Raw genomic sequence first — 23540 nt, 5'->3', positions numbered from 1 at the left:
CAATCACTCAGCCCAAAAGACCGTTCACCTAACCCAAGGTTCATAAAGCTTATATATTTAAAAAAAGTTACGTACATACGCAAAAAAAAGCCAAAGCTGCATACTCACAGTAGCACGTCTGCGTCTTTGTCATCCAAATCAAAGTAATCCTGGTAAGAGTCTGTGTTGTCCCAGTTCTCTACAGGCGTCTGTGTATCCAAATCAAAAGTCCTCCTGGTTAGAGTCTCTGTTATCCGAGTTCTTCCATCTTGACTGCATCTTTCGGGAATGTAAACAAAGAAGCGCCGGCTGTGTACTGTTGTGGCTGACTACGTTCGAAAAATACGTCCATTTCGCACCGACAACTTTCTTCTTTGCTTGCTCGGCTTCCTTCTCCATAATGCAATGAACATGATTGAAACAGATTCACGAACACAGATGTCCAGAATACTGTGGAATTATGAAATGAAAACAGAGCTTTTTCGTATCGGCTTCAATGTGGAAGGCATACCCGTGTTCGTCGGGCTACGTCACACGCATACGTCATCCTCAGAGGCGTTTCGAACCGGAAGTTTAGCGGCAAATTTAAAATGTCACTTTATAAGTTAACCCGGCCGTATTGGCATGTGTTATAATGTTAAGATTTCATCATTGATATATAAACTATCAGACTGCGTGGTCGGTAGTAGTGGGTTTCAGTAGGCCTTTAAGCATGTTCATGCTGTTTTGACATTTAACCAGTAGATGCCGCTGTTGCAAAGGTAAATCATCAAATTTGGAGGTGGCGTAGTCTTCACGCTCCAAAAAAAAACAGTTTTAAGATCATCATCTATTCAGAGTATATTGTTTTGATTGAGGAGCACTGTATAGACTGTATATTGTGCCTTAGAAAGTTAAAAACATTGACGTTGTAGCAGAATTCAAATCAATCATGCAAAATTAAATACAGTTCACTGCACACATTCAAATGCCATTCAAAGTAGGGCGACTTACATATTTTCTTATTAAGTGTGGATGCATATTCTGAAGCATTAATTGTTATAGATAAGATAGAAACCGTAGAAAATGAGAAAAGCTGACTATTTTGTTGTTCATTGTCTAATTGTTTTACAAAACAAACAAGTGACTTTCATTTATCCTCAACAACCAAAATGTTGTGATGTATGCAGGGGCTGCCGTTAACAAAATGTGAGTAGAGTAATGTAAAACAAAGCAACGGCTGCTATGCAAAAGGGGGAAAGGTGGCCGACTACAAATAATGTGGCTTCCTGCAGAGAGGAAAGGGGAAACATGTGGCAAAAGTGTGAATAAAGTGTGAATGTCTCATATTATTACAGAAAACATCTCACAGTGTAAACATGATTACTTACAAGATGATCGCTTAGTCAACTAATATTTATTCCAAAAATGAAACAAACGTATTATACGTTTGGAAATATAGAAATTATATAAAATATTATATAAAATATGATACAAAATATGATATAAAATACATAGTATGCATTCTTGCTTTTTGACTTCCTGTGCAACTACACTGCATCATGAAAATGTAAGGGGGTGGTCTATACTGGTTTGTGACTCACTGATGGTGTAGGTGGGGGAGTCACATGTTTTTTTGGGTCCATAAATGTCACGTCCTTATAATAGTCATAACACACACAAAGACACGCGTCCCCAAACACACTGTGGAAAATAAGTATTCCGTTGCAGGCAAAATACCTCGGGGACAAGATTGTAGACCTGCATAAGACTACAAGCAGGGGTGAAATTTGGATTTCAAAGGTGGGGGCACACTACTGGTTTGAGTACAGGGGCGATGGTTTGAAGGGGTTTGTTATGTTCAAGTTTAGACTATTGTTTTGGAGTGGGACATAAATTGTTCAGTATTTTTTTGTTCGTACAAAATAAGATTAAGCTGAATGAAATAATTATTACTTTGGTTTTTCAAAAATTCATAAGGATTTACCTAGGAATCCAACCATGTCCGCTGAAACAAAAGACTGATACTGATACAGCCAGTGTGTTACCAGCAATCACAGACACTTGAGCTGCAATTTACATTCACTTAGCAGTGACAGCCGGGGTGTTTATGCTACAGCGTCTTAGGCCACTTCTACACTAAGCCAGCCGGCTAAGGTGATCCAGGGTAAATCCCACCTAACCTTATCCACACACGCACAATGGTCGTTTAGGACCCCCTCAGTCAGCCGGCGCAACACGAACTAATAAGCATGCGTGGAAAATGTGAACGTCACAGTCACCTCCAGTGTTGCTTTGTGTCCCAGTTCTTACATTTAATTTATATGAAAAAAATCCAGTGTTGTGGTATTTAAATTAAATGGAATCCAGTGTGCTGTGGGGCCCTATTGTAGTGAATCAAATTAATCAAATCTTTAATGGACATGTGAAAGTACACAATGTGATAAAGAACATTTTACATCAGTTAATCTAGGGATCTAGATATCTGGTCAGAAAATTCCTCACTCTTTTGCCTTCACCTTCATTGTCCATTCGTTTTTGGTGACTTTATGTACTCTGGACCTAGACGTTGAGTCTGCGACATACATGGTGGACAATAACTGATACAGTCTGCTTTGTCAGTCCAAATGCATTCGCTGTTTTCCGTAGTCTTCCCTCGTCGGCCAGGTAGTACAAAGCACACGCTACCTTTTTTATCACATCCACGGGAGCTCGCATTCTCGTTGACTCTCCTTCGACAAATGGACGAAGTTTTTCGGTAAGTAGAATCACAGCTGACCTCGACATTCGAAAGTAACATATAAAAGTGCAACATTTAACAGTTTCAAGTCAACTCATCATGCTTAATTTATTACAGCATTAGGGAAGCCTGTAGTTGATTTTTAATATGAAAATGTTATATTTTTATCAACATGTGATAGCAGGGACCCTGCCATTCAAAACTAGGCTGCTCCATTACTAATAATTAACGTAACTATAGCTGAAAAAATAGTACAATAGCAATAGGAGAGACTATTCATCCCTGAACACCATGGAGTTCATGTAGGCTTTATGATGCACTTACATTATTATATCAACTATCAGAGACAGAAACTCTTCATTTAACATAATGTCCTTTTTTGCTGCTTCAACACAGCTCAATCAACACAGAAAAAGGTGAAGGGAAATAACAGACAGACAGGGCTTTGCTGTCCGTAACACACACACACACCGCAAAATGAGCTAACGTTACGCTAAAAGCGAATTAGCCTTCACCTCAAGCCAGGACTGCTAGCAAGCTGAGCTGCCTTTTATATTTCTAGAAGGTCAACGGGCTCATAGTGATGTTACTAGTAGTTGACTAGGAGGTGTTTATTATAATTTAGAGAGAGTCCGCTGCCTGATGCTTACCTGCTAAACGCTAAGCACTGACTACATGCGCTCTGAATACGCACTGCTGATTGGCTGTTACCGCTCTGAATACGCACTGCTGATTGGCTGTTACCGCTCTGCGTGTAACCAATCAGATGGTTGTGTGGGTGGGACAAGGCTGGGTGCTGTGTAGAGCACTGACAGAGAAGAGGCAGAAAGCGGAGCAGCTTGTTAAGACTTTAGCTTAGGCTAAATGTTCATGTGGAAACTGGTTCGGTACACCTCCGAACCGAAACGGTTCAATACAAAAAAGCGTACCATTACACCCCTAGGTATTTCACAAGAAAAGCTTTGTTAAAAAAAACTGCAATAATATAAAATAAGATGAAAACATAACTAAATGTAAGAATTAATAAGAAAATAAGTAAATACGTGTTTGGGGATGTATTTTAATTCCACTTGGTGTCACTGTCGTGTTTGGCTGACGCACAGAGATTGTCTCGATGCACGGAGAACGTCATTTCCCCAATGTGCGTCATTTCCGCTTTTTCCTTTTTAGCAGCTGAAAAAGGCGACTTTTTCCCGGAGTGTTATCCGCCGTGCTGTTACTGGAAGATGGAGCGGAAATTACACTGTGCCTTTTTGTTCTATTGGCACCATAGTTTTTGTTTTCTGAATCATTGACAGTGTGGACATTAAAAGACTTGTCGTACTCACCGCTCTTGTCCTTGCCGCTCTTTGGGATCCCCCACAATAAACCCACAACATACACGTATAATGTCCCACTGGGTAGCAACTTGAAAAACTTTTTTGGAAGTGTTGTGAACGCAGGGCCCTGGGACAAATGTCTGTGTGAGCCTAATAGAAGCGAGGCAACCAGCCATGCACGGGAGAAAACTCTCCATAGAAACACTGCTTTAACTTTCACTCATTGAGAAATGTTTCTCTGCTTGCATTTTCTATTATTTGACATATTTTCAATGTATTGTATGAGATAATACATGTTTTTCAACCACTGTGCCGCGGCACACTAGTATGCTGTGAGATACAGTCTGGTGTGCCGTGGGAGATAATGTAATTTCACCTAATTGGGTAAAAAATATTTTTTGCAAACCAGTAATTATAATCCGCAAATGTGCCGTTGTTGAGTGTCTGTGCTGTCTAGAGCTCGGCAGAGTAACCGTGTAATACTCTTCCATATCAGTAGGTAGCAGCAGGTAGCTAATTGCTTTGTAGATGTCGGGAACATGGTTTGTCGTGATCACAATATGCGGGAGGCAGCGTGTAGGTAAAAAGGTATCTAACACTTAAACCAAAAATAAACAAAAGGCAAGTGCCGCCAAGAAAAGGCATTAAAGCTTAGGGATGGCTATGCAAAACGAAACTAAAACTGACTGGCTGCAAAGTAAACAAAAACAGAATGCTGGACGACAGCAAAGACTTACAGCGTGTGGAGCAGACGACATGGCAACCAACAATGTCCCCACAAAAAAGGATAGCGTCCGCACCACTTAAAATAGTCTTGATTGCGAAAACAAAGCAGGTGCGGGGAATAGCCTTCAAGGAAGACGTGAAACTGCTACAGGAAAATACCAACAAAAGAGGAAAAGCCACCAAAATAGGAGTGCAACACAATAACTAAAACACTACACAAAGGAAAACACAAAAAAACTCAAAATAAGTCACAGCGTGATGTAACAGGTCGTGACAGTAGACCTACTTAGAGACAAGAGCTATAGTGATGCATGGTTGGCTATGGTTTAAAGTCATATCCAACAATTGCGAGAACAACTTTCTATTGTTGTTATTACTGAGTTTAATTTTTTTATGTTTTCTGCTGGTGGTGTGCCTCAGAATTTTTTCAATGAATAAAATGTGCCTTGGCTCAGAATAGGTTGAAAAACACTGGTCTAGGTTACACATACGCTTGCAGAGCTTTATAAAGCCAACTTTGTTCTATTGCTCACCAGAATTCAGGGAGATTTTGATCGATGATCCTTACTTAGTTTATCTCCAGTGGCTCGTGTCAACTCTGTCAAAATGTTCAAGATTTTCCAATTTGTTTCAGTATATAACCTTTTTTTCTCTCTGTCCTTCTTTCGTAAATTATATAGTCAGATTTTAGATTTTATTTGGAACAGAAAAACTTACAGGTTACTACGTACACAATATTTTCAGAGATACAAATCGTCAGGAGGATTAGCACTACTAAACTTTAGGTTTTACTATTGGGCCACTTGTTACGACGGGGTCGCATGTTGCTGCGAGGTTCGTTCTCCCGGGATGCAAACGGACGACTCCGGACAGGACTTGCAGGTAGGAACATGATTTATTCTCATTAATCATAAAACGAAGACAGGAACAAACCAAACGAAGCGTGCCTAACACAAGGAAAGCTAGCGGAATAGCTCACAAGGAAAACACTAAGACAGGACTTAGCGTAAGACACGCACAGGGTACTAGAAAACATTGAACGTAGCAGTTGCGTAAAGCAATCAAAGAAGCCAGCCCGACTGACTGGAAAAGGCAGGCTTATATGCTGTCTCTGATTACAAACAGGTGCGCGTCCCGAACACAAGAGGCAGGTGAAAATCATAAGTAGCTATGGTAACCAACTCAGAGGTGCACAAACAGGAACTAAAGGAGTCCAAAACTAACAGAAAACACAAGTGACACGAAAAACTTAAACAGACTATGATCCGGGCAGCGGATCATAACACCACTAACGTTATAATTCTTAAATATTGGCTGTAATATGAAGCATTTGCCCTCCCTCCGTTATGGCTGGTTAATGAGGCTAACTCAACTAAACCAGTATCTTTTAGGGCTCTGGTTCACTCTCCCATCCACTATTCTACTTTCGCTTTTACGAAAAATACAATCGTGAAAACCTCATTCAGAATTTGGGTTCCGTATAAGCGCTATTTTGTCTTACAGACTATTTCCAGTCTTGCACCCATCACTGCTAATCAAGGTCCACCTGGCTAAGATGTGTGACGGAATATAGTATTATCGTAACAGTCTCCAGCTAATTTAATATATACATATGTGTTGGCTTTGCCTATCCCTGTGCAGTTATTTTATTAAAATGTTTAATTCTTTGTCTTTGGTAATTGGCAAAAAGGTCAAACTGAATCCTCTAAGCGGACTATTTGGGGTAGCCCTTCTGTCTTCTTCTACTCTGAGTAAACCCAAAAAGAATCTTACTTTAGTGGCTCAAAGACTCATTGTGTTAGATTGGAAGGCAACAGCACCTCCTTGCCACACCCGCTGGATAAAAGATGTTCTTTATTTTCTCAAACTGGAGAAGATTAGGCTGACATTGAATGGTTGTTCTTTCAAGTACCAGCAAGTATGGGAGGTGGTTTCTTAAAATATGTAAAAGAGACTGATTTCAAATTTAACTCTGAAAGGTAATTGAAATGTAGATAATTGAGAAACTTTGTTTGCTTTTGTGTATTGTTACCCCATGTGCAGTTGTCTGTGGCCTCATGTCATTATTTGCCTTTACTTGTGTAGGTTTTTGGGGGTTTTTTTTTGGGGGGGGGGGGGGGGGGGGGCATTTGACATGTGTCTGGTGTTTCACTGTTGATTGCATATGTCAAAAAAACTCAATAAACAAATGTTTAAAAAAACAATACAAACTTTTTGGCATCAACTCGACTTGATGTGTTTGGAGGCCGACAAATGCAAAATATGAGCCCAATGACACCATCCCGACTGTCAAACATGGAGGTGGAAATATTCTGCTTCGGGACTTTTTTTCTGACCCAAATCCCTAATGAGATGTGTGAAACCCTGCTGACCCACAATAAGAACTTATGTGCTAGCCAACAAGGGTTTTCCTTCAAATCACATTTTGCACTGGGATCAACTACTTATTTCCCTGTACTACAAAAATATAGACTTTTGTTTGATGATTTTTTTGTAACATTATACATATATATACTGTATATGTTACAATAAAACTACTATAAAAATGCCTGACTGTTTATATATCTGCTAGGGAGTAAACTTAATGAGCAGGGGCACACACACACACACACACACACACACACACACACACACACACACACGGTTATGAACAACACAAACCATACCTTCCCCCCCCCCCCACATACAGGCTAAAACATGTTGCCCAATTCATCATGTGAATTCGGTTACACTGTTGCAGCCATTGTGAGAGTGATGTGGTTTTGTGTGAAAAGGAAGTAATATAGATGTTAAAACTTTGGACCACAAAATAAAAACATAATAAAACATTTAGGACTTGTGCCTCAGATCCTAGACAGCATGTTTAAACATTTAACAGCAGGTAGAAATATTGTTGATACAATTATTTACCTACTTTTTTAGAACCGAGAACCAATCATAGTTTTAAATTAAGCTTTTAATGCGGTGGTGTACCTGATACTACTTTCAAAATGGGAAGCAAAACAGCCCCTACTTTGTTGAACCTGCAAACCACAAAGGTAGTTTTTATTCCTATAAGCAAGGCCCCGAGTTTCACATCAAGGGGAACTATCACCGTTTGCGTGAAAGGTAGAGGACAAAGGTTGTCTTTGCAAACAGCCTTTATGTCGGTAAAACAAATGGCTGACCAAACAGTCAAGAGAAAAGTGAATACGCCATTTCCATTCGTACAACATTTTTTATTACAGTATCTCCTTAAAGGACAATACTATAAAATGTAAACAAGTAGATACAGTATACTAGTAGAGAGTTGTATAGCAGTACAGATTTACTGTCCACTAAAAACGACTCAACTCACAGCCATTGTTGTCTCAAAAGCTGGCAAAACAAGTAATATATTTTGTCCTGCCTACTGTCAAGCATGGTGGTGGATGCATCATGGATTTGAGCCGGCACTATTGTTCATTGAAAAAATATAATAAAAAATAGTTGCAAAAATGTGAGGGGTGTACTCACATCGGTGAGATGCTGTTTGATATTATATTTCTTATGAAATTGTCTTTAAATATTTATTCTATCCACATTGATAACTGTAAACCAAAGTGTTCTTACACTTTTTTGAAAATGATTTTCCATGACTTCTCCAAAACCTTATACTGAAAATTCATGACTCTCAATGGGACCATCAAAAACTAATTGTCATAACAGTAGTATTACATTACTATGTACTGTACATACTATTGTTCTTGTGGTACTGACTTCATCAAACATAAAGAGAAAGAGATTTGTTGGCATCAGTTATGAATACCAAGCTCTACTTTGCTATTTTTTTTAAGAAAATCTGTTAAGATTAGTATTATTTCAGAAATGATTTGTACATTTCACAAAAAACACATTCATTTGAACAATGCATTAACCCTCTGTTGTTCTTGGTGGCCTTACTTCCTTTGCACCTGTGGTAGTGTTTCCTGTCACAGTGGCCCTTGGGCCCCCTCATACGCCCCACACTCAAACCGCAATCTTCGCAGTATCTCAAATATACTTCCAAAAAGTCACAAAAAAACTTTGCTCTACAGGCACAGCATTGTAAAGGTGAATAATCGAACAGGGGATTCCAATGTTTCATTCAACAGATTATTTTATGGATGGGATAGTGGTTGTGCTTTATATGTGTCCCTCCTGAATAAGTGAGGGTCTCTCAGGGGAAAGAGCGTTTATATTTGATGTGTTTAGTTCCTGGATGTGTTCATAAGGCTGCGGGTCGTGGCCATTGCTCTGCTGGTAATAGTTCACCAATTTTCTGGCAAACGCTGGCTCCACCTAAAATGAAATTATGTCTATGTGTTAAACAAGTCAAGTACTGCGGATTGACATGATGCTTACATGTAAGGGGCTTTTAAAGGGATGGTTTGACACACTTTAACACACTTCATAGTAAAGACAAAATTTCAAATGTAATCATTTGCAAAAACAAAGGTTGTCTTTCAAATGTGTAGTATGTCAGAAACAACAACTGAATTAACCCTGATGGAGAAAATCAGTACTTTAAAGAAGGTCTTACGCTGCTTTCACTTACTTTAAATAAATTGTATTCTTGTTTAATAGCTAAAGGATGTATTCAGTCACGTGACTTTTGAACATAAGTAAACAAAGTGGTGGTCAACCAAACCAACATGGCTACTGTGCGGCAAACAGTGTGCAAACTATCGAGATCTTACCACTAAAAGTAGATACAAGCAAAAAATATCAAATTATTGCTTTGTTCACACTGCAGGTCAATTCCAATTTTGTTGCCCGTATGCGACCTGTATCAGATTTTTTTCACGTCAGTGTGAGCAGTGCAATTATGAATTTTTCATATGCGACCAAGGACTCTTTCGCATGTGGATATAAATTCGATACATATGTGATGCGTCCTTAATAAGATCGCTCCCACGTTTAGGTCGCATTCATCCGACTAGAACGTCATCAAAAAGCGATAAGCGTCATACTTATTCAGCAAAATAGACGGTTACTAAATAAATAGTTGACAACTAAGCAGAAAACAGGTCAAAATAATTTGTTTTAGGAACTCGCGTGAAAGTTCCACCTCTCTTGTCTGCGACTGCTCGCTCGCCCACACACACGCTTTCCAAGCGGACATCGAAGCATATTATCCCGTAAAACTCCCACAGCTAAAATACTTGTCCTCTTCCTTCTTAATCTTCTATGCGCAATAATTAAGTTCGCAAAATGTTGACTTCGATTGCACAAAATGCTTAAAATTGCGATAATGTGCCAGTACCGAGACCTGCTAGAGTGGAAACTATTTTTACTTCTGTAAACACTGCAGTGCGTACGACGTCATGTATGCACTGCTGGTCAGATTTCATTTACATTAGAAATTGCATTTTTTTTGTAACGTAAACGACCACTAAAAACATCGGATTTGACCAAAAAATCTGAATTGGACATCCAACCCTACAGTGTGAACGTAGCCTGTGCAAAAGAATCTATCCCTATACTTTATCAAAATGGATTAAATAAAGAACTTAAACAGTGCACTTATATGATCCAATTTAAGAAACTGTTCAAACTCAAAGTGTTTACAAAGTACAAAGAAGAAGAACCATCATAAACATTCTGAACATATTGATCATTTTATTCATCTCACTCTATGAAATACAACTTATTTCACTAATTATTTATTTATTTATTTTTCTAATATTATTTATGCAGTATATTGAGAATAAATTGAGAAGATGAAGTGAACAAACGTGTTAGCAATTGCTATGTAATGGAAAAGGGGTAGGATTAAATAAACTGCTTCTTCCTACTCCTTTTTGAACATGTTGAAAAGACAATGTGGAAATTGTGATGTAACATGTTGTAATTGTATGCATGTTTGAAATCAACTCAAACTCAAAAAATGAATTTGTCGAGTAATCTCAAAGATTATCCGTCGGTGCTCCAGACATCATTCTACACGACAAAACGGATGAAAACTTGGAAAAGCACTTTTTTGTGTGTGGCTGGGTCAAGAAATTTGGTGTCAAGACTCTCCCGGATAAATCGTGTTTCGTTTTTGCTCGGGTAAGGTTGCGTTTCATGATTTAACTTTGCATCTACAGCTCACTCACCACGACTGTTGCCTTGTTCTACACGCCGTCACAAGTAAGCATTATCATTATCAAAGTATAACTATAAATCTCAACATTGTGTAAGTGCTGAAAGCTTTATTCATGATTGTTGGCTTTGGTAAAAGCTCAAGTCTTTTAGGTTTTGCTCACATTAGCTTTCTTTGATTTACAATCGTCGAGTTGGTGCTTTACAAAACACTTGTAGCAAAAATGCTATTTGAACTCCGAAACAAGATAAAATACAAATGATATCAAGATAATATTGAAATGGAAAATACTGAACATTAAGAGTATATCAAACAAACCTTTAACAAAGTGATCGCTGCAAATTTCTGCGTTCTTAGACTCTTCTCCCTAAAGTGTGTGCCACTTCTCTCGTCATTGTTTCATAAAATCTTGCACTCTTTCGGCCTTCTTGATTACCTCTCGATGAACTCTGAAGAAACCTTTCTACTTTTTGCAATTTGAACGATTCCAACAGCCTAAAATAATGCAAGCATAGGGAATTTATTTTTCGAGAAAGGCAAAATGCCGCCCAGAAAGCTTTGAGAACAGACGTTCATTGGACCACCACTTCGAGTCTCGAGTATATGATGAACCGGACGTGATGTCAGGTAAATACAACCTATTGCCATAAACTTATGTGGAAAAAATGTCACGGTTTTCAGAACCAAATGCAACTATTTATTAATCCCACAAAGTCCCTGTAGATAAATGGTTTTGAGCTAAATCTCTGTCTTGTGTGAGTACCTGTGCTGTGATCATCTTTTTTGGCCCATGTGGGGTGGGATACTCATCTCCAAAACATAGAACCACCTGGTGTTTGGGTAGATGTCGTCCATTGTTGACAAAATCTTGAAACTCTGAATGAAGGGACACACAAGCATCATTATAAACACATCAAAAATTAAGAAGATGCCCCAGTGGCTTACAACAAACATTCTGTTTCCCCTCGTGACATTTTCCAAGACAACATAGCTGCTACTAAGCTTGAAGGAAATGCTGGGGCGTGAAATGGTGCAGAAAACACCATCTAGTCATATTTGTGGTCGACCACAGGAGGTGAGTGGGGGGTCCCCGCGTTGCCCCTGATAAGAACGTATGAGCTGCCTTAACACTGACAGGGACTTACCATCTCTAAACACCTTCACCATTATTATCATCATCATCGGCACTGTCAGTAAATCGTATTAAACGCCAGATTACACGCAGACACACCATAGGATGACAAACGGCCTTCACTCAGATGGAGTGAATTCATTTTAAACAAAATAAATTCTGGTGCTGTTAAATCATTTTGTATACAAGGAAAGATACTAACAAATAGAAGCCTAAAAACTTTAATAGCTTTGATAGGATACTGATTAAAATAAGTGGTAAATCAATTGAGAGAGTTGAGAGCACTAAATTCCTTGGAGTATACATAGATGGATTTATAAATTTCAAAAGCCATATTGAATAGTTAATGAATAAATTATCTAAATATGTCGGTCTACTCTCAAAATTGAGGCACTTTCTTCCTCTTAACACTCCTAATTCTGTATTGGACTCTATTTGAACCACATATAAACTATTGCAATGTCGTATAGTGCAACACGTATCCCAGTTATCCTAAAAAACTGGAGATTCTTCAGAAGAAAGTCATACGTGTTATATCCCGGGCAAACTTTAATGCTCCCTTAAATCCACTTTTTTATGGGTACAATCTTCAGAAGCTTACAGAGTGCAACAGATTCCACAGTGCTTGTATTATGTATAACATAGTATATGGATTAAATTCTAGACTCTGCCAGCTCATTTCAGTGACCACTACTTCTCATAGACACAACACTAGAAGTAAACTTTTAAGACAGAAAAATCATCACCTAAAGTGTACAAGCTTTAGTATAGCCTGTAGAGGCCCAATGATCAGGAATGAGATTGATAGCTCTATAAAAGAATCACATTCTTTAAACATTTTTAAAAAGCGTTTTAAGCCAAATTTATTGCGACGTCATGCTTAGTACTTTTAACACATCCGTTATGGTTGAGGAATTCACATTAGTCGCATAATTTTGGTCTTGACCTCAGTATGTATGATGAGATTATAGCAGATCTTCAAGATGCAACCTTTTAATCAAATTTGAATAATAGGATATTGAAACTGATTTGGTGGATTTAAAAATTCCTTTTTTAATTGTAAATTAAATTGTAAATGGGTATTTGGTGGGTAGATTTTGAAATGTATTGTATTGTATTGTGTATATTATATGAGGATGTATATTTTAACTGTGGGTCCCTGTCCATAAGCTAAAGCTGTGTGCTTCTAGGGATGACCATTTTGCAGAACGGACTCTGATATTAACAAAAGAAACACTAATGAAATACAAAACTATGTATGTCTGTCTGTAAATAAATAAATAAATAAAACAAATACGTTGTATGTTATGTTAACATTATTGCGACACAATTGGCGCCAATTTCCCTTCTACGAAAATTCTCGAAAGTAACGCAATGGAAATGTTTTCCTCAACATGTTAAATAAGTACTTTAAATGCGAACAGTTGCCAGAGTAGTCAAATTCAAACATCATGTTTGAACAAATTACCCAGGTAACACCTAACGTTAACGTAACGTTCCTGTATGGTTCTCTTTTGGTTATGCAAGATGAGAACGTTCTAAGAACGTTCTTAGAACATATCAAAAACTATTGTTCTAAGAACATTCTTAGACCGTTCTTAGAACGTTCTCATCTATAAATAAATATAATTTGCCTGCAATGAAACAGCAACTGTTAGGCTTTTATAAGTGTTTTTTTTCGCAAATTTACTTTTTATACAGTATGTTATAACGTTTCCCTAACTTTCTGCGAAAGTGTTGTGTTTTGTGAACAATCTGACGCCGGCTGAGTCAAGGCTGCACGCACAGTAGGTGGCGGTAATGCACACACAAGGTTGCTTGCCAACCGCCATAAAAATCAAAAGAAGAAGAAGAAGAAGGAGAAGAAGAAGAAGAAGACTGCACGCATGCACAATTGAAGCTGCTCCGTGAGACAAAGAAGGACGAAGGCTAACTACTTCCAGAATCCCGATTTTAAAGCAATTTGGTGCGCCATCCATTCATCACAAGTAAGTATAGAAAGAGTGAAATACGAAGCACGTTTTTGTAGAACAATTTCCAACCTACATGATTAATTTCAGACCATTTTACGGTTTTAGCGTTGTGTATAAATGCGCGCCATGCGCCGGCGCTAACTAGCATACCTTTCTCGTGCAGGTTGGCTGTTATAAAGTTTCCAAACTGACCAAAGACCAACGAATGACTTCTGAAGAAGGGTGGATTTATTTGTAGTTTAGTTAAACAATAATTTGCCCCGTCAGTGATATGGTTTGAATGCTGCCTGAACGTTCCGAATTTGGCAGACATGGTGAGGACAATGCTGAGGAAAATTGCCACAAACAAAGTCCTGGAGCAGCTTGGCCTCCGTGGAAAGTCAGGAAAAGTGGCGTTTGAGGACTTGCCCCTTTACAGAATAATAAATAGTAAGTGTTATTAATAGGTTTGCATCTTTGAACATATGTTGCATGTATGCTCACAAGGTCGATCTAGCTGTTATTATTACAGTATTTATTCTAAAGGGAATTCTAAATTGTGCTGGTGATTGCAGAGGCATGCAGGGGTGTTTACAAGCAGATGACCACAGCTGAAGTGGATTGTGAGCTTGGAGAGGTCCTGAAACTGGCCACTTTTCGAAAGGGAGGTTCAAAATTTGAGGTACGGAGAAGATAAGATATCCCAATTTTGAATTCCATTTTATTGAAGTTCCACTGCATGTCTTTTGAATTTGCAATTATAACTACTTGCAGGAGAAGAGGAGGAATTAAGAGGGAGGACAAAAAAGGAAAAAGAAACAAGCAAAAGAACAGAGTGAGATGAGAGGTAAATGATAAAGTAATTATGCCAATGTTTTAATTCAATTCAATTAATCTACATTCCAGTGCTGTCTTTGTTGTATTTGTGATAATTATTTACTTCCAGGATTTGGGTTTCCCTGCTTGGGCTGCTGCCCCCGCGACCCGACCTCGGATAAGCGGAAGAAGATGGATGGATGGATGGATGGATTTACTTCCAGGAAGAGAACCAAGAAGGGGCAGGATACACTGACGCGCACGACCAAGACCACTGCATTCCATTCCATTTGTATTATAGTTATCACTAATAAAGAATTATTTCTGTTGAAATCACTATCACTAATAAAGAATTAATTCTGTTGAAATTTCTGTTTGAGTGTTATTCCTGACAATATAGCATTAAAAACAGATGTAAATAGCATGTTCCTAAACAGTTCCCTAAACGTTCTAGCCAAACGTTCTTGGCTAACGTTCTGCTAACCAAGCAAGAACTTTGATTGATTGATTGAGACTTTTATTAGTAGGTTGCACAGTGAAGTACATATTCCGTACAATTGACCACTAAATGGTAACACCCGAATAAGTTTTTCAACTTGTTTAAGTCGGGGTCCACTCAAATTGATTCATGATACAGATATATACTATCATATATACTATCATCATAATACAGTCATCACACAAGATAATCACATTGAATTATTTACATTATTTACAATCAGGAGTTCCCAGTACAATGCCACAACGTTCTCCTAACGTTCACATAACGTTCCCTTGTTACCTGGGTAGTGCCGATTCGTCATCGTTCGTGCTCATTTATAAGTAGGCATGTTCTTACCTGAACACGCAAGTATAGGCCATCATTGCGATATCCAATGACGAGAAAAATTGCATAAATATTCCTGTATTACTTGTATTTTTTTCTTCTGCACCGCCAGTTTGGTATTACGTTCGAAAATAAACTGACGACCTACTTATATTAGCCAAGCCTGATCAATGCATCGTAAATTAGCCAATACTGGGATTTTCTTGTTCGCCCTACTATAGACAGGTAAATAGCGCAACACTGTAGTACAGTGCTGCCCCCTGTTGACTTGGAGATACATGGGTATTTACCAATTGTATACTGTACTTCCTACCTTTTTTGTATTTTTACGTTATTTTCAAGTCTGATGAGATTTGATTTATACATCTGGAATATGTTAAACTAGAATTTCATGTTTTACATCAATTAATCAAAATCATGTAATTTGGAGCATTTAGTTCCATTTGGATAAGAATGGACAAAAGCAAAAGTCAAAAAGTCTTTTTTTCTCTATCTCCAGGAGTATACATTAGCAAAACCTTCTGATATAATATGAGGGGAATATAAAAAATATATTATTTTCCATACACCATCCATATTTATGTATGATTGTATAATCTAAAGTAGGCGTGTCCAAAGTGCGGCCCGGGGGTCATTTGCATCCCGCAGCAAATTGTCCAATTGCCCGCCACACAGTGTAAAAATGCTATTACAAAAAAAACATAAAAAGTGGAATAAAAAAGCAAATAGGTGTAAAGTAACAGGACAAAGTTGACATGTTGACGCTTAAAACTACGGATAAACAATGTATTTTCTCTAAGAAAGAACGATATCAATAACCGATTAACTTATTTATAAATATATATATATTAATTTTTTTCAATGTCGTTTATGCACATCTTTTTTTGCCGCCGACTTTGGGGCAGCTTAATTAGTGCAGGCGTCCTCCTCGGCTATCAAAACACCGTTGTAGCAGTTCTACGTTTCAGATGGCTGAAAAGGTTTGACGTGTTGAAGCACAATGTTTATCTTCCTCCTTGTGGAATGTTTGCACAACATTTGGTCAAATTAAGCACACCAAGGGCCTAATATACTAAAGGTTTGTGTGTACTTGATAGCACACGCAAAACTGATCTACTAAACATGTGCAAAGTGGATTGTGTCTGTTAAGCGAGCAGAATAAGGCGTGCAATCCGTTTTGCATGTGTCTCCATTAATATGCAAAATATATGCTGACTGTCAAAACGCCCACAATAAATATAATTAGCACGCGCAATGTGATTCATCAACACTCATCACCGTTTTGTGAGCACTATTTTGTGTTTAAATTTAGCACGTGTCAGAAGGAGGTGCAAACTGACGGCTGCAGGTCCAGTGCTCGTGCTCCAAAGAAAGACGATGGACATATGACAATGCTCCATCCTACGTGTGTGTGTGTGTGTCAACATTTTGGACAGTCAAAAAAAAAAATATTAGCCATATATGCTATTTAGCAATTTCCTTTTGTAATTTTATTGATGTTGAATAACTTAGGGGCTGATTAAAATCAATTCAATTGATGCGTTTTAGGTGTCTGCTTGTTTGTTTGTTTTTAAAATTTGAATCTTTTTTTTATTTAGCAAATACAACACCCAAACCAGTGAAGTTGGCACGTTGTGTAAATGGTAAATAAACACAGAATACAATGATTTGCAAATCCTTTTCAACCTATATTTAATTGAATAGACTGCAAAGACAAGATACTTAACGATAGAACTGAAAAACGTTGTTATTATTTGCAAATATTTAGCTAATTTGGAATTTGATGTCTGCAACATGTTTCAAAAAAGCTGGCACAAATGGCAAAAAAGACTGACAAAGTTGAAGGAATGCTCATCAAACACTTATTTGGAACATCACACAGGTGAACAGGTTAATTGGGAACACGTGGGTGCATGATTGGGTATAAAAGCAGCTTCCATGAAATGCTCAGTCATTCACAAACAAAGATGGGGCGAGGGTCACCACTTTGTGAACAAATGCCTGAGCAGATTGTTTAAGAACAACATTTCTCAACCAGCTATTGCAAGGAATTTAGGGATTTCACCATCTACGGTCTGTAATATTATCAAAAGGTTCAGAGAATCTGAAGAATCACTGCACGTAAGCACAAAGCTGAAAATCAACATTGAATGCCCGTGACCTTCGATCTCTCAGCGGTACTCCATCAAAAACCGACATCAGTGTGTAGAGGATATCACCACATGGGCTCAGGAACACTTCAGAAAACCACTGTCAGTAACTACAGTTCGTCGCTACATCTGTTAGTGCAAGTTAAAACTCTACTATGCAAAGCCAAAGCCATTTATCAACAACACCCAGAAACGCCGCCGGCTTCGCTGGGCCCGAGCTCATCTAAGATGGCTGGATGCAAAGTGGAAAAGTGTTCTGTGGTCTGACGTGTCCACATTTCAAATTGTTTTTGGAAACTGTGGACGTCGTGTCCTCCGGACCAAAGAGGAAAAGAACATTCCGGACTGTTCTAAGCGCGAAATTCAAAAGCCATCATCTGTGATGTTTTGGGGGTGTATTAGTGCCCAAGGCATGGGTAACTTACACATCTGTGAAGGCACCATTAATGCTGAAAGGTACATACAGGTTTTGGAACAACACAAGACAATGCCAAGCCACATTCTGCACGTGTTACAACAGCGTGGCTTCGTAGAAAAAGAGTGCAGGAACTAGACTTGCCTGCCTGTATTCCAGACCTGTCTTCCGTTGAAAATGTGTGGCGTATTATGAAGCGTAAAATACCACAACGGAGACCCCGAACAGTTGAACAACTTAAGCTGTACATCAAGCAACAATGGGAAATAATTCCACCTGAAAAGCTTCAAAAATTGGTTTCCGTAGTTCGCAAACGTTTACTGAGTGTTGTTAAAAGGAAAGGCCATGTAACACAGTGGTAAAAATGCCCCGGTGACAACTTTTTTGCAATGTGTTGCTGCCATTAAATTCTAAGTTAATGATTATTTGCAAAAAAAAATAAAGTTTCTCAGTTCGAACGTTAAATATCTTGTCTTTGCAGTCTATTCAATTGAATATAAGTTGAAAAGGATTTGCATATCATTGTATTCTGTTTTCATTTACAAATTACACAGCGTGCAAACTTCACTGGTTTTGGGTTTTGTTACATACTGGGACTGATGTCTTTTTCCTCACCAATTAGAAACTGCTGGGTGTCAAACAGTTTGCAGGGCTGCTCCTTTTCCAGCTTATTGGGTTTATCCATGTAAGGAGCGAGGGGTCCCTCCCAGAATACGCGTCCTTGGCAAAGGCGCCGGGCGTACAGGCCGTCCGGTGTCATCCACAGAAGCACTCCCCTCTCCAGGATACTAGAAAGCCTCTCCGCACCCTGCCTTTGAGACTCGGGGAACGGGAATGGGAATGGAACAACATCAGCCCCGCTGTGAAACTTGTCCTGCAGGCACGGTGAAGAGGATGACGGCGTTGAGAAGGAGGGGGAAGGAGGGGTGATCCGACAACCTTCCAGGCTGGTGGTGGTCACCTCTTTGACCAGAGACTCTCTGTAGAATAAGGACACGTGCAGGCTAAAATCTAGAAGAAAGAGACGTCGTTGTTTAAACTGTATGCAAATATTTGTACTGTCACTTATAGTGTGTTGACCTCTAACGACGTTGCTGTGGTCCAGATTATACAAAAGAGGCTGTGGTTCAGACACAAAGGGGTGGAAGGAGAACTGAAAACCTGTGAAGTGAAACAGAAAGGCTTCATTGACATCGTACTCGTCAAGTTTTACTACCCGTTGCGTTTCTTACCACTTTCTGACTGGGACTCAGGCCACGGCCGGCTGAATGATGAAGAGAAGTACTGCAGCTCTCCATAAGGTCCACGGTGATGCACGGGAGGAACATGTTGCTCTTCTGGCAGCTTGAAATCCCTCCAGTCTCTTCTCTCATGGGAAACCATATAAGTTTGTACCTGGGGGTGGAGAAGCAATACGTACTGTACATGTGTGTGTGTTTTTTAAAAGAGATTGTATCTGCCAATGAATGGTCTATTTTTGATCTTTTTTCATATATAAGGCGCACCGGATTATAGGGCGCATTAAAGGAGTCTTTTTTTTTCTAAATGTAAAACACTTCCTTGTGGTCTGCATAACATGAAATGGTGGATATTTGGTCAAAATGTTTCATAGATTGTTTTACAGATCATCTTCAAGCCACTTTCTGACAGTCGCTTCAGGATGCGCCATTTTGTGGGCGGTCTTATTTATGTGGCTCACCTTCGACAGCGTCTTCTCCCCGTCATCTTTGTTGTAGCGGTGTTGCGTGCAAGGACGGGGGGGGGAAGAAGTGTCAAAAGATGGAGCTAACTGTTTTAATGACATTCAGACTTTACTTCAATCAATAACGCAGCAGCATCTCCTCATCCGTGGCTACCTAGTGCAATAACACCGGAAATGTGTCCCGTGAAAAAACGTCCGACCGGAACTCTCTAATAACTAAAGTTCCTTGGGTGAATTATAAAACTCACTATGTTTTAGCGCTTTAATGGCGATTTTACTGACAGATATAAGTAAGAACTTTACACTACTTTATATTAGAAATGGCAACAGCGGAGGGTGAATGTCCCATAACAAGAAGATAGAAAAAGAAACTTATCGACTACGGAGTCGGCACCGACTACAAAGGCGGACAAGCGCAATTTTTCAGGACTTATGCAGATCCCAAATACAAATCAGCAGGTACCAGAAGGTAAGAAAAGTTGCTTTTGCATAATATTGCGAAACAAAACGCAAGATAATATGTCTTACCTTATACACACACCATAATAATACTCGTACGTTGAAGCACAGTACAATCCATCAAGCGGTGCGGCTTTATAGCTTACCAAAGTCTTACTAAATCATTTTGATAGATTTTTGACACCGTGTGTAATGTTCTATATTTTCAATGGAACGTATAAAATGTTGGTGTTGTTTACTTGAGTCATATTGCAGTCTACACGTATCTCTTATGTGTGACTGCCATCATATTGCAGTCTACATGTAACTCTTATGTTTGACTGCCATCTACTGGTCACAATTATCATTACACCATGTACCAAATAAAATAGCTTTGAGGTCGGTAAGCAAAACCAGAATTATTCCGTACATTAGGCTCACTGGGCTATAAGGCGCACTGTCGTGTTTTGAGAAAAAAAAAGGATTTTAAGTGCGCCTTATAGTCTGGAAAATACGGTACTTACTTGGCTGTGCAGAGCTGAGTAAGGCGGATTAAAATCAAAGGAATGCGATGCGTCCTCAACACTGCTCATCCTTGCCCCTGTTACTGCACCTGGATTAGAGCCAAACATACAAAAATATACCACATTTATTTTAAAGGTTTTTTTGTAAATGTGACTGTAATTTGTGGCACCACTTCAGAAAACAGCTTTGTGAAAAAAAAAAAAAAAAAGGAAAAAAAGAGGGTTCACTACACATCCTAAAATAAGGTCAGTAGCTATGTTTGAATTCGGGGGCTGGGTCCTTGTAGAGGACATGCGGTCGACAAAGTGTGAATCCTGGTGAGAGTCCTAAATTAATTGGGATGGTCTAGCCTACGAAACACTTCCTGGTTCCGTAAATTGTGCCCGCCCTTACATTTACATCACGTATCTACTGCTCAGTCGGCGAGGTTGAATGATGACGAACTTAAGAGAAGAATGTCGAAACGTTTATGTGTTCTCCTGGTCCTTTACTTTATTTTAGAGAAAGCGGCTCAGAGCTACGGGCACCGTCGCCGTCTGATTTTACCATGGTTAGAACCGACCCATCATGTGTCACTTGTTGACAATTGTTCTAAAGCTGTTATTCCTAATTATTAGTTAACAATGGATTTATTTACAGTACAGGCCAAAAGTTTAGACACACCTTCTCATTCAATACGTTTTCTTTATTTTCATGACTATTTATTTACATTGCAGATTGTCACTGAAGGCATCAAAAAACAACATCATTAAAAAAGGTGAAATAACTGAAAACATGTTTTATATTCTAGTTTCTTCAAAATAGCCACCCTCTGCTCTGATTACTGGTTTTGCACACTCTTGGCATTCTCTCGATGAGCAGGTGCGCTTGAATCTCATCGAGAGAATGCCAAGATTTTGCAAAGCAGTAATCAGAGCAAAGGAGAAAATGAACGAACACTTCCTTGTGGTCTACATAACATGTAATGGTGGTTCTTTGGTCAAAATGTTACATAGATTATGTTTTACAGACCATCTTCAAGTTGCTTTCTGACAGTCGCTTCAGGATGCGCCGTTTTGTGGGCGGTCTTATTTACGTGGCTCACCTTCGACAGCGTCTTCTCCCCGTCATCTTTGTTGTAGCGGTGTAGCGTGCAAGGACGGGAGTGGAAGAAGTGTCAAAAGATGGAGCAAATTTTTTTAATGACATTCAGACTTTACTTCAATCAATAACGGTGCAGCATCTCCTCATCCGTGGCTCACTAGTGCAACAACAACGCCGGAAATGTGTCCCGTGAAAAAACGTTCGAACGAAACTCTCTAATAATTAAAGTTCCGTGGGTGAATAATATAAACTCACGACCCTGGTAGTTGTTAGCGCTTCCATAACGAGATATAAGTTAGAACTTTACACTACTTTATATTAGAAATGGCAACAGCGCAGGATTAATGCCACGTTACAAGAAGGTAGAGAAAAAGAAGAAGCTTATCGATTATGGTGTCGGCAGGGACTACAGTGGCAAACGCGTGCACATTTTCAGGATTTATGCAGATCCCAAATACACATCAGCAGGTACCAGAAGGTAAGAAAAATCGCCAAAATATGTCTGTTAATGGGTGCCATTTTGCGGTCCTTATACACACACCATAATAATACTCGTATGTCTGACTATCAAGACCTCAACGGTGGAACAGGCGGAGGATGATTGCTAACCCTATGGAGCGTCACAACGGCTGGGATGGCGGATGAAGGCTGCAGCAAAAAAGGGTCCCCAGTCGTCTTGGACTCCATGCCACTGGACCCTGACCCGGATCTGTCAAGGATCGTGTGGTGACTGTCTGTGCACCAGTCTCCCCACGTTAAACAAAGTCACGCACAGGCATCCTCCATAAAGGCATACCGCCCCTACCAGGAGGATTGTCATACTCGCTTCGAGTGACCGCCGCTGTTGTCTGACTACGGTAGCCGCAATGCGCCGAAAATCCACCAACTTATGAAAGTTGTAAGAAAATATTTTGACACATTTTTGAGCGCCGTGTGTAACGTTTTATATTCTCAATGGAACCTTTAAAGTTTTGGTGTTGGTTACTGGCGTCATATTGCAGTCTACACATATCTCTTATGTGTGACTGCCATCCACTGGTCACACTTACCATTAGACCATGTACCAAATAAAACTGCTTTGAGGTCGGTAAGCACAACCACAATTATTCCGTACATTAGGCGCACCGGGTTATAAGGCGCACTGTCGATTTTCGAGAAAATGGAAGGATTTTAAGTGCGCCTTATAGTCCGAAAAATGCGGTAAATTGAGGTTCCACTGTAAATGTAAAAAAAAAGTGGATAAAGTGCACAATAACGCTTGTTGGAGCCACACACTTGGCATTGAAGCTGACCAAAAACATTTGAAACACAAGCACCTCTGAGTCGTGTTTAGAATAATATGCATGTTGTGAAATATATAACTGTTGTCTTGGCGATCCTGTGTCATGAGTCATGTATACGCTCAGAAATGTAGCTTTTTTTTTTACCAGTGCAACAGAAGAGTGACTATATACTTTTTATGATGGCCAAGATATAGTTATGCAAGACTGCACTGTTGCTAACGAAAACTCTTCTTAAAAAAAAAAAAAAAAAAAAAAACAGCTAGTAAGTTATTTTTGGTACGGACTTCCTTTCTGCTTCCTGCTGCATCAGAATTGACTGCTCTACTGCATCAACAAAGATGTCACCTCTCTTGGCTCCCTCCGGAATGATCCTGTAGACTTTGTAAGGCT

General features: G+C 39.1%; 1 protein-coding gene and 1 long non-coding RNA gene across 5 annotated transcripts in view; one reads left to right on the top strand and one right to left on the bottom strand.

Annotated features, from left to right (window-relative positions):
- Nucleotides 1-7942: 7942 nt before the first annotated feature.
- Nucleotides 7943-23540, bottom strand: part of irf4a (interferon regulatory factor 4a) — a 29412-nt gene continuing 13814 nt past the window's right edge. For all 4 annotated transcript variants that reach the window (XM_062022701.1, XM_062022700.1, XM_062022699.1 and 1 more), the window contains 7 exons: nucleotides 23496-23540; nucleotides 20784-20872; nucleotides 19352-19514; nucleotides 19200-19280; nucleotides 18735-19130; nucleotides 11592-11704; nucleotides 7943-9042 (listed from right to left, as the gene is read on the bottom strand). The exon at nucleotides 23496-23540 is cut by the window's right edge and continues 142 nt beyond it. In XM_062022701.1, coding sequence (XP_061878685.1) covers nucleotides 8887-9042; nucleotides 11592-11704; nucleotides 18735-19130; nucleotides 19200-19280; nucleotides 19352-19514; nucleotides 20784-20872; nucleotides 23496-23540 — 1043 coding nt within the window. In that variant the 3' untranslated portion in view covers nucleotides 7943-8886. The remainder of the gene's footprint in view (nucleotides 9043-11591; nucleotides 11705-18734; nucleotides 19131-19199; nucleotides 19281-19351; nucleotides 19515-20783; nucleotides 20873-23495) is intronic.
- On the top strand, nucleotides 13736-15090 carry LOC133630884 (uncharacterized). Its single transcript, XR_009821361.1, has 5 exons — nucleotides 13736-13948; nucleotides 14097-14362; nucleotides 14488-14594; nucleotides 14687-14759; nucleotides 14859-15090. It is a non-coding gene; the product is annotated as an uncharacterized LOC133630884 (long non-coding RNA).

Source organism: Entelurus aequoreus, linkage group LG16 (assembly GCF_033978785.1).
Source record: "Entelurus aequoreus isolate RoL-2023_Sb linkage group LG16, RoL_Eaeq_v1.1, whole genome shotgun sequence".
NCBI lineage: Eukaryota > Metazoa > Chordata > Actinopteri > Syngnathiformes > Syngnathidae > Entelurus > Entelurus aequoreus.
Note: the sequence above shows the minus strand (reverse complement) of the source record. Positions and strands in the feature narration are given on the sequence as shown.